The sequence below is a fragment of the Phasianus colchicus genome, chromosome 2 (assembly GCF_987193195.1).
Source record: "Phasianus colchicus chromosome 2, bPhaCol1.hap1.1, whole genome shotgun sequence".
Classification (NCBI taxonomy): domain Eukaryota; kingdom Metazoa; phylum Chordata; class Aves; order Galliformes; family Phasianidae; genus Phasianus; species Phasianus colchicus.
Genome location: NC_143437.1, coordinates 3350340 through 3367002, shown reverse-complemented (window position 1 = coordinate 3367002; position 16663 = coordinate 3350340). Strand labels below are relative to the sequence as shown.

The window sequence follows — 16663 nt, the reverse complement described above, 5'->3', positions numbered from 1 at the left end:
GTCTTGGGGTAATGATTACATTTGAATGCCAGTCTTTGAGGCGAGCACTTTCCCTTGCACAAGAAGTCTCATTGAGTCAGAAGTTACTTAAGTAGCTGTCTTTGCAAGAGAAAGCTGTCTTGCTACACTCTGCATAAACATTCCACCAAAAGGGATCCATTTACATGACTTAATGTTATGCATAAAATGCAAATTATGCAAACCAGATTATAGACTCTTTATCTGATAAAGGTCAGTTTTGCTCTTTTCCCCTCCCTCCCCCATCTCAGTCCATGACATCAGCAAGACGAGAAACCTCCTTTTGAGATAACAATGTGCAAGTCATGCTCTCAACTGCTGATAGTATAAGAACTAGAAGACCTCAGGGTCAGTTGTGATGTCAAAGTAAGGAAATAGAAACTGATTTCAAATTTTTAATCCAAAAAAGATTTGAGTTTCACTTTCATTCTTTGTACTCTACAGGGTTCATTCACAACTGTATGAAGTTACAGAGCACCTGAGAAGGCACAACACTAGTGCACAAACCTCGTGTCTTTGGTAGAGTGGGTTTTTTTCCTAACTTGTTCATGTCTATGTACATTTTCAAATGCTTGCATTAGCGTTTTAAAGCATACATGGAATAGAGACATGTCAGACATGACTGAATTATAAATATGTGAGAATACTGGCTTTTATGACTCAGATATCTTCAACCAAGCAAAACAGAAACCTTACTATTATGAAGATCTATTGCACTCTCCCACCAAAAAAAAAAGCTAAATTCATGACAGTTGGTTAGCAGGGAGAAATGGACTAAGCTGACACTAAGATGAACTACTTTCCATCAACAGACAACAAAACTTAGATTTTCTAGTCATTATCCTATAATTTGATGTAGATAGGAAATCAGAACACAACATACTTGGGAAATGTTTCATCTAGGCCTAAGCTGTAATAAAAGTATTTAAGCCTGCAGAAGCCAAGCAGCAAAACACCTCTCATGTTCAGCACAGGCTTATTTTTAAACCAGAGCCACTGTTTCCTTCCCTGCCTGTGACCACACGTGCTCCAAGGCTTGCATACTTCATAGAACAGGCCAGAAAGAAATCTTTGGACTAAGAGGCATCAGACAAGTTGCACAACACACAATGAATTCAAACTTCAAAGAGAAGGTGGGAAACCACAAATTAGAGCCTCCTGATTCATACAGTGGCACAGCGGCAGCTCTCGGCAGGTTAAAATCAGTGCCCTAAAGCCTGAACCGCTAACGGTCACGGCACCGACAGGACGTGGGGCAATTCTAACACAACCCCACACGATTTTTAAGGATTTACGTGCCACGTTTAGCCGAGGTGCCTCACGTAGACCTTTATCTTCGTAAGAGCTGCTTCATCTGGATGAGCATGTGGAGTTCTACAACTCCGACGAGGCAACTGAAAGCAGTGAGAGCTCGCAGCAGTTGGGCGGGGGGGGGGTCACAAAGCAGGGCTGAGCTGCTTCCAAGCAGGTTAAACTGTCACACAGCAAAAGCACGTGAGTCATTTTGAAACCACGGACGTAGCTCTATCTAAGAATGCCTCCTGGCAAACACAGGCAGCTCAGTATGTACGCACCGAACAAGCGACGCGGGATCCCTATTGATCAACAAGATCAAAAAAAAAAAAGGGGGGGGGGGGGGGCAGAGAGGAGAATTCCACGAGAGGCTCTGGAGTCTGTAAGCGCACAGCTCGTCATTCCTGGCACAAACGCGGCTCATAACTACGGAAATGCGTTTACCGACGAAGCCAGGGCACGGGCAGCGCTGCTCTCCGCCCGCCGCTCACACAGCGCTAAGCCACGGCGCAGCTCAGCGGCTCGGAAAGGCGAGAGGTCGGACAGGTGGCCGAGCGGGCAGCAAGCAACCAAACAAAGACGAAACAGCGCTTTCGGGCGAAATAACCAGCTGAGAAAAGCCAGCTCGATTCGCAGCGCTCGCAGCGTTCCGGGCCGGCTTTGTCCCGCCGCCCCACGCCGCCCGAAGCGCCCCGGCCCCGGCACTCACGTGGAGAGCTTCCTGGTCCAGAAGAGCCCCCCGGGCCACAGCTCCTGCAGCTGCACGGCCCGCGCCAGGTTGCCTTTGATCTGCGCGAGGAAGCGGGCCGCCTCGGCCTCCAGGCGCTCGCCGTAGGGCAGCAGTTTGTTGTAGACGATTTCCTTCTGCGGCGGCGGTAGCTCCATGGCCGGCCCCGCGCCGCCTCCCGGCCCGCCGCCGCCGCCGCCCTCCAGCGCTCCGGCAGCGGCGCGCCGTGTCGGCTCCGCCGCGAGAGAGCAAACGGCCAACGACCGCCCGCCCCGCTCGCTTCCGGCGGAAGGCGGGGGCCGAGGGCGGTTCCCGCTCGGCGGAGCGCTTCCTCCGGCCGAGGGACGGGGGCCCGTTGGCGCCCCGCGGGCGTCGTGTGGCGCCGCCGCCATTTCGCGAGAGCCGCCCCGCGCCTGACTGAGGGCTCTGAGGGCTCCGGGCGGCGCCGGCAGCCTGGGCGCGGCGCGCGGCTGTGGAGCGGCGCTGGGGAAGGGAAAGGCCCTCGCTCCCACTCGAGTTTAGAATTCACTCTCTGTGGTTTTGCGGTTCGTTACAGAGCCCTTCTGTCAAGCGGCGGGGATCCCGAAGTACGGGGCGTAAAGCCGTTCTTCCACCGCCCTCAACGGCTGCGGGAGAGAGCTGAGCGTCGGTCACAGAAACGCAGAAACACAATTGGGGATGTGGGGAAGACCTCTAAGATCAACCCCCATCATTCCCACAGTGCCCACGTCCCGCAGTGCCACATCCCCACGGCTCTGGGACACCTCCAGTGAGCCCAGCACTCCCTGGGCAGCTGTGTCAGTGCAGAATCACTTCTGGAGAAGGAATTGTTCCTAATATCCAACCTGAACCTCCCCTGGCACAGCTTACAGCCATCCCCTCTCATCCTATGGCTGTTCCCTGGGAGCAGAGGCCGACCCCACCTCACACAGCCTCCTTTCAGGTCGTTGCAGAGAGCCACGAGGTCTCCCCTGAGCCAACCCCTCTTCTCCTTGCCCAAATGTGAAATGGGGATGGAGTTTGTGATGGAAATAATCAGTCACGGGGTCTGATAGATTGTGCGGCTGCCTAAGAAGCTTATTGCAAATAATAGCGCTGGTCAGTGAGACGGGGCTTGGCGGTGCCTGGTCTCGCCGTTGGCCTCTGTGGGTGCTGGATAAAGCTGCGATGAATGTGTGATAACAAACAGTGCTGATAGCTGTTATCTCCAGCTGTCTCCTAAATATAATTGTTAATTGAATTTCCCCTCAAGAGTTACATCGTGACCATTGAACAGCTGCAAGTTCATTAGATATAAAGCTACTGACAAGGGCAAGTCCTATTTTCTGGTCTTTACACTCAAACTAGCCCAGTTAATAAAAGAAAGAACGGTTAACTAAATGCTGAAAAACACCATGAAGAGAAGAAATGCAACTGAAAATCTGTGCAATAAAGCCGTGATGCTCAGATGTTCTCATGGTGTTTTCCTGGGGAGTGCATTTATACCGTATTGTCACTGCGTGGGCCAGGAGCTGGGCTTGATGATCCTTATGGCTCCCTTCCTACTAAAGATGTTCTGTGTTTCTCTGTTTCTACACACCTCTTGTACCACCCACTAGTTTTATTTCCACTCCAGTGCAGCAGGAAATAATCCAGTGTGTGATCCATACACCAGTTTGAACATACCTCCATTTACAGCCATCACAAAACAGTCTGCACAAGTGCTGTAACTTTCTTCTGCAGAAAAGTACCAGTAAAGCAACACTGTGTGAATAAGGTTTACCCAGACACATAAAGGAGGCTCTATGCTACTTCGTACCTCTCCCATCAAGTATTTTTCTGGTAACATCTTGGGAAAGTGGAAGTCTATAATCACTTTAGGTGAATCAAATAACATTTTTTCAAGGCTTCAGTGAAAGTAATTGTTCTGAGTTATGGGATGAGACCAAAATAAAATACTTTGCTACTTCCCCTACTACAAACAGCCAAACATTATCAAACAGGCATTGCCAAAAATGAGAGAATTTTGCTTTTTCTCATTTGCCCACACCTATGTTTTTAATAGAAGAAAGGCGATGAGTTTGTGTTGCGTGCTCAGTACTTTCAGTGCCTTTCCATTCCCAGAAGACTTTGTATCACGTGTTTTTGCAGACTACTTCTGTCAGCGTTTACATTATTACCAAGCAGTTTGGACTATCATTTTTATTTTTATTTATTATTTTTTTCTTGACATCTTTTGCAGAAGCATTAAAATCACTTTCTGTTTCCTCCTATCTACCCTTTGCAAAGAATTTATATGCGAATTTCTGCACTTTCTGGCTTGAGATAGAAATAAAAGTTGACTTTTGTCAAATTTGTGTGCACAGTCTGTCACATTTCCTGTTTTGCTGGTGAAAACAGAAATAAACAGTAGGTGAAGCCAAACTCTGAAATGAATACTTGTATCATAAACTCTGATTAACTGGGTTCCTGGCCTAGAAGTGGTAATGAAGAATATGTATGTGTAAGGATAAGTAAAAATATTTTTCAAATAATCTAGATGTGCCTTGAAACTGAAAAATCTAAATTTACTTCTTTTCTGCCTTTTCTGGGTAATTCTTTTTTACTCGAGTGTGGTAGCAGTTGGTTCAAACGGCAGTTGCCAGTGTGGGAAAGTGTATATTAAATGTGAAGCATATGGATGTTGTTGTTTGGACTTGGAGAAAAAAAAAAAAAAAAGAAATTCTAGTCCAATTTTCTGAAACTGAACTTGGCAGATACATAAGGAATGTCAAAGCTCCTCTCTGTTGCTTCATAGCTGCGTTATTCTATATATATATATATAAAAAACACAAAAACGTGAGGACTGCCAGCCTCAGGGTGCTTGTTTAACAGGACCATCGAATCTCCTCATGTGTGACCCCTGTACCTCAGGCACACAACTGCCTTCCACCAGAATTAAACACTTACTTCCCAGGCAAAAACGTGCAAAGTGTGCTATCAGCACCTCAGTCATGCTGCTATCTAATTCGACCTCATTGTTCTCAGAAATGATTCCTGTTTACAGAATCTGAAACAAGAAGGAAGGAAAATTGAGTCCATCTGCAATTACAACAGTAGTCATGCATATAGAAATTGTGATTTCAAAGTATTTTCTGCCTATTGAATCATTTACATTTGATAATTATTAAAAAACTAATCCTTTCTCCCCAGTGTACTGGCATTCTGCTACTTAAAACGAAAAAAATATGACACGTGTTGCCAAGTGAGTCAAAAATACATTTGTTCTTCAAGTTTGCAATATGTTTTGGCTGTAGCAGTGTGTAAAAGCACATTTGGTTCCCAAGTCATATGATGAAGGACTAGCTTTCATAACAAGGAGCCCGTCTGTGCTACTTGCATCAACAGCTTTTTCCTCTCCTATTAAGTAGGAGGAATATGAATCGAGAGCAAGCTAAATATGGTCGCCACTTGTTTTGTTTTGGCATAAAATCCTCAGAATTGATGAACCCAAGTGTTGTAGTTGAGAAAAAAAAACTTAGTCTTCCCATTCATGTGAAATTTCGACTGTTAGCAGTGGATTGAGTAACAGTGTTAACACATTCTCCTGTTGGATGGCATGCTGCCTTAGGTCAACTAACACCAGCAGTCAGCAGCAGTTAGGAAACTTGTCACTCGACTCTGACTGCGGTTTCTGCTCTCTCAGCTGTCAGTCAGGTACTTTTTTCCTACGTGGATGTTTTCCTTGATGACCCATCTGTACTTTCTGACTGAAGTTGAATTTTTTGAGTGACAGATTTCTATGTATATTAGGCTTTGGAAAAGAAAACCCAATCCAACATGAGCTTCGTATTGTCTCTATGATATTTACCATGCCCTGTGATACCCCTGTACCTCAAAAGACACCACTGCAAAAATAAAGCAGAATAACTGTTTTTTTTTTTTTGTTGCTGTTGTTAGTGATGAAGATCCTCAGACTTCCTCATCCCCATGTTTCTAAATCGGTCAGTCACCCAAAGCAGGTGCTGAGAGATGCCAAAGGCAGCCGGGAAGCTGCTGCCATGCTGCTCACCCACTTGCAGAGAAGATGACATTAACATACATTCTCCCAGAAGAAGCATCCGTAGTTATTAGCTGCAATCTTTAGACTAACAAGGCCATTTCCATTGCAAGGAGCTGCTCCGTCCCTTCAAACAAGGACGTGAGAAAGGACTATAATTACAGCTTTCTGTTGAAGTGTTTACTGCCCTGCCCCTGGGAAATTTAGTTACTGTAAGGATTTTTGGGTTGTTGCAATTCCTTGTGTGGAATAAACAGTGAAGAGCAGTAATTACTGCTGCTCATCTTCCCTCCTGCCCCTAGGAACTCAACTGCAGCTATTGCTTTTTTGGGGAACAATGAGCAAGATGGCAGTAGGATTAGTCACTCTAAACAATATTCTGAAGCGTGTGAATGCAATTCAAATCGCTAGTTTTAATCAAATGAACAGGAGCACTGATTTTAAAAACAACACATGATGCTGGATTGTAGCTAGAAATCTCATCTGGAGACATCTGTTACCTCTTCTGCATTATTTTAAAAAAATCTGAGAAACACTGCTCTGCCTAAATATAGGAAAAATTTTGGTGAGCTTGAAGGGTGCAACTTAGAAATACACTTATTGCATAAACTTTTTTGAATCTGAGAATGTATCTATTCGGAGGATGGGGGCAAAAGCAATGACAGCATCTGAGTAAGGTGCCAAGGAACTTAAGCTTCCTGTATAGTACAGGCCAAAAATAAGTTCTTCTGAAGCGTGACTCAAACTAACTAATTTTAGGTCCCTAAAGTAAGGCTGTCTGAATGCTCTATTACATGTTTTAAGTTGGATGGGTGGCTCAGTGTGATCTAAAGCACACATCCTGCACGCTGATAGAGTTCTGTTTCAATAATCCCACATGTGATAATTTTCTCAGGTGAGCCTATGCTGTTTGGAAAAGAATTTGAAAAGGGAATTGAGTCGTGGAATCAACAAGGAAGAAGACTCCAAGATCATCCAACCGTCCACCTACCACCAATATTTCCCCACTAAGCCACGTCCCTCAGTACGACATCTGCACGGCTCTGGGACATCTCCAGGATGGTGACTCCATCACGTCTCTTTCCAGCACCTGACCACTCTTTGGAGAAGAAACTGTTCCTAATATTCAACCTAATCCTCCCTTCATGCAACTTAAGGCCATAATTTGAGTCCAATTGTGAAGTGTTTAAAGTGGGCATCTGTACAATTTGTAAAATTTTATTACGCAGTCAATGCTGACTCAATACAGACAACAATGCTGTCTTTAACCTTCCATTCTTGGTGGTTCTGTTTATGAGAGTCTTGGCAGTAAAATTCATCCTCCATGGTATTGATTCATAAGATATTATTTGACCTCTCTTTAACAGCTAATGCTGGTGGGTTACTGTTCTTACAAGGAGTGCAGCCTGTACAAACACAGGACCAAAATTATCCCTTGCAAAATCATTTATAGCAGAACTGATGTTCCTTCTCCACCTCCTGTTCCCTTTAGTTGCCTTATTGCCTAAGCTTTGGAATGCAAAATTGTCTTAAAACCACACATGAGAATTTAGTTTTGACAGTCTGTTCCATCTACATATCTGAAACTCCTGAAGATATCCCTGGAAACTGTTGTAGCTGTAGGGAAACAAAATAACAGACTTGAGCCTCATTATAGGAATCTCCTGCTGATTTCTTTCCAAATTATTTGTAGCTATTTGAAACGAATAATAATTCCTCTGATATAAAATAAATGCAGCCAACTCTGGAATAAAAGGCATTTCCATTCTTTTTCTTCCCCCTCTTGAGGGGCTGAAGCACGGATTTTTCTGCCTCACCATTTTGCCAAACAGAAGCCAGAGGCAGAAAAGCATCTAATGGCAGCAAACTTGCAAAGGTCTGTTCTACACATTCTGCCGTTGTAGGAAATCAGGGAAACAGTCCCTCAGCAGCCATCAGTCCCTTGCATAGAAACTGCTCATTAAGAACTTGGCAGTTTCAAACAGCCACTCCATGTTTGGATCTGCAGCAGACCTCTCAAACAGTTACTCCAGCTCTGCAGCAGACCTTATCCCTTTTTTTTTTTCCCCACTGGTAAATGCACATGTTACATCTTCATCTGCAGTTCTCAATTCTCTGGCTTGTCTATTCAATTCTCCCCTTCTGGTCTCCTTCCAGTTCTTAGATTATCACAATGGCTACTACATAGAAAGTTTTTGGGCAGGATTTATCTTTCAAAATGGGAACAAATCATGACATTTTAACTTGCTTGATATTATCCAAACTTCAGGAATAGTCCCATTGACTGCAGTGGGACACCACATGCAGTGTGCTTCTTGGCATTAGAAAATTACATGTAAATGTATGTTTAGAAAAGCCTTCATAGCCCTTTTGGATACGACTGATGGATCAAACCTATAAACAACTATTCTTTATCCTATGACATCTACATTCTCTCCTCTTCTAATTAGTCATTAGCTAAAATATGAATGTATGTTATTCTGATTGAGAGAAGAAATTTGGCAATATCTATTAAAAAGAAAAAGTCTAAGGTCTATTTTCCCAGCCCAGGATAAATCAAACAACAGCCAAAGTCCTTGTTTGGATATTCAAACTTGTTGGAAAAGTGAAGGCCAAAAAAAAAGGAAAATTGTTTCTCATGGCTCTATCTTATGGCTCTATCTTATGTGGTTGTTGAGGCTTTAACACTTCTAGTGGATTGCTTGCTCACTGTTTCAGTGTGGAGTAGCAGTATTTAGGTATTTATGAATTATGGAAGAGAGGCAAGCACATTCAAACATTCCCTTAAGCAACCAATCCTTTCCCCCATGCTAAAGAATTGTCCATAGTTTGCTTCTGGCTGCATGGCTTTATGCATTGAATCTCCATGGTAGACTTTGGCATGTTTCAAAATGTGCTTAGCATCAGCTTCTGTCACAGTGCATCATGAAGCCATCCAGCAGATTAACAAACCTTGGAGGGCATGACATGAAACAAGTGAAGAGCTGTTTAGCATTCATTTGGCCCAATCTGGCAAATTGCTTATGCTTATAAAATAAAATAATTGTGTTGGGGCATGACTGGCAATGCAGGTCCCATTGATTAAAGCTGGGATTCAGAAAACTCTAAACTGATGGGATTTATTGTGTGTGGTGTCCCACTAAGAAGAGATGAAGGTGAAACTGACTGCAAGTTAATACTTCTAACTGTCCAAAAAAAAGAAAAAAAAGGCCATTTGGAATAGAAGGAATGTGCTATAATTAAGGAACACAATAGGACTGTAAATTCGGAGAAACTCCAGGGAGAGGGAAAAGTTGCTTTTGCCACATTTCTGTGCTGTAACTTAAAGGCTAAGCCTGGTGGAAAACTGAGCCATGTTTGGTGCAAAACTGGAAGCTGCCCCTCTGCTGGACAAAGTACTGAGAACTGGGTGAAAAAATAAGGGGGCTTAAAAGACTCAAGTGAGAAAGAGGAGAATCTGTCTTGAACAAAAAGAGCAGAGAAGACACCTCATAATCTCGGCAGAGAGCTCTGCAGGACAATGCAGTAGGCGTTAGCTGTTATTTCCTCAGGCATGCAGTGATACTGCTATCTACAACACCCATGTGTTTTCCTTTTCAGTAACACTGCAGGAGATGAACTCAGAATCTGATTTATACTTCCTTGGCTTTGGCAAATGCATGCTAAAAATCCTGTAAGCATGCCATGAATTAATCTGATGACCCCAAAACCTGATGAGATGCAGTTGGAAAAATGGTTGTCCTTAGAGATGTGAGCCCTGCTCGAGTGGAAAGGATGGAGCAAGGGGTTGGTCATCAGTACTTGGAACAGTACCATGAAGCTCCAAAATTTAAATAAACTGGCTCAGAGTCACTCTGGTTGTCCCCAGAAAGTGAACATTCCTGAAAAGCAAGCATTTTGAAATGGGAAGTTGGAAGAAAAGGCAATTTTGGGTGGTGTCAGGGATGCCTGGGCTGTTACCAAGTCAGCATCACTTTCAGATCTCAACAGAACTTAGAACAGCTTGTTGTGCTTCAGGTGCCGAGCAAAACACTTCTGCTACATCAGCTCCAGCACTTAGATTGCAGCCATGAGAATGGCCATAGAGCTGAGACCGCCATCCCTGCGTATCGACTGCCATCACACTGCTGCACAAAGCACTGTATGGCAGCACCCAGGTCTCCAGGAGCCTTTCAGGGAGTGGTTGGCGCTGTCAAAGTTGCTCTGCTCAATATCTTTCTTAAGCCAAAACCTTTCATGTTAATCTCTTCTTGTTTTTCTGCCCTGGATTCCCAGGCTCCATGCCATTTTCTCTCTCCAGCCCACACAAATAAATCTTTTTCCAGAAAAGTTTTTAGTTTCATTAAGATTGATTTCAGTCAGTGTTTGCTGTGGAAATCTGTAACAAGAGCTTCAGAAATCAGCAAGAACAGCTTTCTGTGCCAAGACTAAAACTTAAAACTGAAGACAGAACCAGGCATGCACAATATTTTACTCCCCTCTGTGCACTCTCCATTTTCTTCAGCTCATGGAAGGCAGACCTTCTGAGTCACAGGCTGTATCACTGTGCTTAATAGCACATAGATGGGTTTTTCATCTCCTTATTCATCTGCTTTTTAAGCTTATTTGTTGTGGTGTTTGTTTGTTTGCTTTAAGATGAGGAAAAGCTAGAATAAGATATTTGGTACCGCTGGAGTTGTGCAGCAGCCTGCACTGTTTTGGTCCATTGACACTTCTCTACATACCTCTCTTCAGTGTTTTTCTGGGCAGACCAGAGCATCACATTGACCTCAAAACTGTCTGCAGTATCTCCAGAATCAGTCTGGAATTATAAATGGTTCATTCAGAAACCACCACTGCATTTCATTGTTTGGTGTGCTTTTGTTCTGCAAAAATTTTGTTTAATAACACAACTTAAGCTGTCTTAAACGTTCAGTCATTTACTTAGAGATGCTGTAGCTCTTTGCTGTTGCACTTACTTTTACTCCCCAGAGCTATCTAAAACCATTAGCAAGCTAACAAGTGATTTCCTTTTTTTCCTGACTATTGGAGAATAGTTTGTACACATCCTATCACAAATCCACTTTGAATTTCCTTGGCAAGTTTATCTTCTTCTTATATTTTCTCCTTCAGTTATTAATCTACCAAAAGTCTTTTTTAAACCTTGTGGAAGCTTGCTTAAGCAAAGGATTTTGTCAAAGGCTTTTTAAAAATCCAGAAACACCACAGCAACCTGATCCACACTTCTCCAAATAACCACAGATTTCTCAGAAGTAAATCTGAAACGTGAATTCAGGCTAAAAAAAAATACATATATGAAGTCATTCCGCCAAAACAAAACCAAGTAGTTCTACTAGGTTGGATGGGGAAGGCAGCATGTAGTGTGAAAATGGATGGAAATCAAGGTATGGCAACAGTGACCTTTCTAGCAATGCAGCAAAACCATTTGGTTACGACAAAAGAAAGAGGACAAAAACCCCAAATTAAGATGTCTGTTTTGTTACCTTTGGCAAACACGAGGCCTTGCCTGTAGCATATAGACTGTGTGAGATCTGCTTCTGGAGCTTCAGCACACCTAGAAGCAAAAGAATCTTCCTCCTAACAGATGGAGATTTTTGCCAAATTTACTCCAAGCTGTTTTTTAAACACATTTGGTTGGAATTGGCCAGCAGATTAAGTGCTTCAAATCCAAAAAACAAAGTTATCATCCATACAGCAAGGCTTGATTGAAATATCTGATGACAAATGCTTCACTAACACATTTCAAGGTTCTGAAATACTAATTAGGCCTTCTTTTTGCTGCTTTTTGAGAAGAAATAGTGGGCTAACGCAGTTAATGAGAATTAATCAAATAGTTTCACAGTGCTGCAAAATGTAATAGCTGTCAACCCACCTCCATTATACACTGTTCCTTTACCAACCCACACCTTCGTGCTTTCTTTGATCTTTTCCAGAGCCCCAAATCCTCCACAAAGTCTGACATCATTATTCTAATGGCTGTGGGAAGGGCAGTGTTTAAACTTCCCTTTGTTCAATGGGAATAAATAACTAACTGCTTTGAATGACCACATCTCCCCCTCCATGAGTTGTGCAAGAAGATAAAATGTTATAACCATTGGCAGCAGGTTGGTCACTGTTTCACACAAATGTTAATGTGCTTCCTTATGAGTGGATGGATCTTAAATGGAATGTGAGATTGATCTCCTGCTTTGCTATGGAGCCATAAGACTAAGACTGCTAATGTGCTCTTTTCAAAGAATAAGAAGGAAGCCTGGCTCGCTCCCTTCTCCCAGTCCCAGTCAATTCCCTCCACCTTTCAGAGCCCCCTGATGTGCAGTACAACTTCAAGAAGCATGAAGTTTTAAATTAAATAATTCAAGAAGTACAGAGATCACATAGACAATGCCAAAAGAACAGCTTGCAAAGTTGGAGAACTTCAATGATCTGCTCACGCACAATGTTTTTCCAGAATAATGTTATTTCTGTGCTTTTGTTCGTTTAGGATCCTATCTAATTTGCATAAAGCTCCTAGGTCTCGGATTCATAAAATTAAAATATTATGGTTAAGTTGTTCCTTGGTTCATACATTGCTTCTAAATTCAAGTTATACTTAGCTTCCAAACTGAAATGATATCCAATGACATTAAATGTTGGTGGCATTACAGTAGGTGAGTGAGTGTTTAGATTTGACCATGGAGCCAAGGATAATTTGATCCACCATTCCAGTGGGGGACTACCACACCTAACCCCAAATTGCAGCCTCTGACTCCTACACTTGAGAGTTCAGTGGCGTACGGTAGATTTTAGTCACAGTTCTGCTGGAGAGAGTCTTTGCTACAGGATTCCCCATTTCACAGAATCACAGAAACAGAATTGCCAGGGTTGGAAGGGACCTCAAGGATCATGAATCTCCAACCCCCCTGCCACACGCAGGGTCACCAACCATCCCACCTAATGCTAGACCAGGCTGCCCAGGGCCCCATCCAACCTGGCCTTGAACACCTCCAGGGACGGGGCATCCACAGCCTCTCTGGGCAGCCTGTTCCAGTACCTCACCACTCTCTCCGTAAAGAATTTCCCCCTGACGTCCAACCTAAATCTCCCTTCCCTCAACTTAAAACCATTTCCCCTTGTCCTGCTGTCACTCACCCTTTCAAAGAGTTGATTCCCCTCCTGTTTGTAGGCTCTCTTCAGGTACTGAAAGGCTGCAGTTCGTACCTTCATGTCTTATTTACTAACATCTTGTTATTTAAGCAGATTTCAGATGATGATGTGTGACTTCACAGCCAGTTGCATCCTACTGAGTGTTCATTTCTGCCGTGCTTTTCAGTTCTCCATTAGGTTTTCAGACCAAGATTTTAACAACTATCAACTACAACCAGTACCTGAGGATTCTGTTTTCGACAGCAATGGAAACACTATGTAAAGCTTAATTGAGACTGAGAAATCTGAACTTTTTGCTGGTAGAGGCAGAGTAGTTTGTCATCCTAATCCTTTATGTGAAGGAGCATTAAGCAAAGTAAGGAATTGGCAAACAGCAGTGAAAACATACTGAAAGCTGCACCAAAGTTCAGCAACAGCCACGCGTCGGTGTGCAGTTGGCACTGTGTGGGCTGAACCCAGGACATGGGGAGGGTGCAGTGCAGTGCTGACTCAAAGCTATGGCAAATAACGTCATGCCTTTTAATACACTGGATAAACACAGACTTGGAAACGGTGAAAAGTATGCAGCTGTGCTTTCTGTTCTGATGAAGGAATTTGAGAACAGCTTTCAAGATTGCTGAAAAAATCATCCTTTTTTTTTTTTGTATATTTGTGACTCCTTTTTCAATTGATATAAATATATTTCCTGCAAATTTTCAAATAGAATAAATTGAATTGCAATCAGAGATTCGACTCAAAAATGAATAAATGTCTCTTTAATAGACTTTCATAATCTGTCTAAGCCAGAGAAAAATCTCCTTCGCTTCACAATCGCACCTCATTCATGTCATGGCTTTCTGGCAGTATGTATATTTGTAAACAACTGCTGTCAAGGATGAAGCACACAGAGAGCAAAATGTCATCAAAAATCTACAAAGAATTCCCTGAGTGCTCACTGAGAACTGCAGCCACTGCCATCGGACCGGCTGGGGCAGCTTCAAAGAAACAAGGTCAAATATCCCATTAGTTTATGTTTTTGTTGTTCTCTTTTCTTTTTTTATGATTTAATAAAAAAAAAATGTAAGAAATACAGTAAGCTTTGTTACGTACGTACATTACCTAAAGGGTATATTTTATGAGGGCTGCTCCAAAAGTAATGCCTCCTATTTTTCTGATGTTGGTCCGCAATGTCATAGGTGGATGATGGTGGGATGGCAGTAGTGGTTAAATCTTCCCATCAATATCCCATTGCATGTTGTTGCTGTACAACGGAGGGGCAGTCTGATAGCATTCATCAGCACTTTGCTGAACGTGGATGAGGACAAAACAGCAGATCAGAGCACAGTGAGGTGGTGGGTGGTGCATTTCAGCAGTGGCAAAAGTGACACCAAAGACAAGCCATATTCTGGATTGCCCGTGCACAGCTGTCACATCACAGAATGAAGAGGGTTTCAATCTGCCCATACACAAGTTTGCTAACAATGGTTGGTAGTGAGAAAAGTAGTGATGAGTAGAAGAGAATTTGCTCTATCAAATAGTGTTAGTGTGCTCTTTGTATGTGCTGTAGTACCCATGGAAATAAACATGAGGCACTGCTTTCAGAGCAATCGGTGTACATCTCTGTCCCTTGCATTTCTACTTGCTATAGAAAAAAAGACATACGCTCCCTTGCTCAAAACACAGAATTCACTGTATTTCTCTATCAGTGACTTTCTCTGTGGTCATCAGGGATATTGCCCAAAACATTTTAAAGCCCAACTGCTTGATTGCTGCTCAGCCCCTCACACTGCTTTGCAAACTGCTTCTGCCCCAGTGACAGCAGCAGCTCCACATCCAGGTGCAGCCTTCTTCCTTCCTCCTCCTTCAGCACCAGGCCAACTCTCAGCAACAGGCATCAACTCCCAATCTCCATGTTTTGGTCACCACAGGACATTGTTAGAGTGGTGTCACCATGCCCTACTGATGTCCAAAGTCAGCCTTTGGTTACAAGCCCTATAATTAGGGGTACCCTATGCCCAGAACTCCAGTCACTGAGTGAGAGACACCAGTGGCTACTTTATGCTCCAGAGCAGACTGTTTCCTTCACCCAGAAGGCAGGATGGAATGCCTACCAGCCAAGAGAGGGCAGTTAATGGGGAGGCTCCACACCTCCCTGATGGAGGCAGACCCACCTGAGAGCAGAGAGGAGCCCATGCAGGTGGATTCAGGACCCAAGGAAGAGCTGGTGGAGGTCGATCCGCCTCCATCAGGGACAAACCACCTGCAGGCCACTGCTCCCAGGCTGCGTGGGAGGACATCCAGACCCATCCCTGCCATCGCAGTGGGGTGGGGTCCTGTCCACCTCCCCCCACATGGCCGCCTTGATGCTGGCGCTGAGCATCCTGTCCTGTAAGTGCACCATTAGATGAGAGAGTCCCAAATTTCAGATCACCCACAGGCTCACATGGGACATTCGTTTCCTGGGAATTCTTCTTTTGACAGCCAAGGATCCCATGAACCATCCTTCCCATTCCCACCCACCTCCCTCACCAAGATCCCTCATCTCTTCACAAAGAGGAAGAATGAGGGTAGAGATCAGCATCCTCTGAGCTGCTGCTCTGGGGCAACAGGAGGAGTCTGGAGGAGGGACCTGAGCTGCCTGGGGCTGTGAGGAGGGCTCAGAGCTGGTACAGAGGTGGCTGCTGCTATGGAGAAACAGAAGACTTTGGTGCTGATGGGAAGAAGGGTGAGGCTCAGAATAAAGGATGTCTGTTCAACACTGAACAATAAATGATTCAAAACAAAGAGAAAAGAGTAGAAAAGAAAAAGCACACAAACAATATTAAAAAATATCCTATCCCACAAAATTACCAAAACCAATAAACGTTCCTCTGTTTTTCAGACCTTGTGAGTCTGCCTGTGGATTCCTGTGTCTGCTCCTGGTCACCCCAGTATGGGAAAGATGCAGCCATATGGAGTGAGAGCCCAGCCCAGCACCTCGGGGCTGGGGACGGACAGCACACCTGGCATCCCAGGGCTGGCTGAGGGAGCTACCTTTGGTCAGCACAGTGAGGCAGAGGCTGGTGCATTTCAGCAGTGAGTTACCTTTGCTGGTGCAGATTATTACGAGTATGGCACAGAGGCTGTTGTTAATTGCTAGCAAAAATGCATAGCTAATGGTGCCGACTATGTTGGAAAATAGTGTTTCGTAGCTGAGAATTTGCTCTATCAAATATTGTTATTGTGCTCTTTGTATCACTCGTATTTACCATGGAAATAAATAGGAGGCATTACTTTTGGAGCAACAGATGTAGATGCAGCACAAGACAATTCCTCTTTTCTGTGTGACCCAGGCAAGCCACAAGCTTGGACGCTCATACCCTAGAAAGAATGAACACATAGTGAGTAAGGGCTTTAATCAAGCAGCAGCCTTCCATGGTATTTAATACTTAACATTGTTCTACATGAAGAATCTCCCAGCATCTGTTTGGAAAAAGCAGAGTATC

General features: G+C 43.8%; 1 protein-coding gene across 2 annotated transcripts in view; it reads right to left on the bottom strand.

Annotated features, from left to right (window-relative positions):
* PSME4 (proteasome activator subunit 4) overlaps positions 1-2304 on the bottom strand; it is a 65363-nt gene extending 63059 nt beyond the window's left edge. For both annotated transcript variants that reach the window (XM_090134552.1, XM_090134553.1), the window contains exon 1: positions 2021-2304. In XM_090134552.1, the coding sequence (XP_089990678.1) occupies positions 2021-2196 (176 nt within the window). In that variant the 5' untranslated portion in view covers positions 2197-2304. The remainder of the gene's footprint in view (positions 1-2020) is intronic.
* Between the last annotated feature and the right edge of the window lie 14359 nt (positions 2305-16663).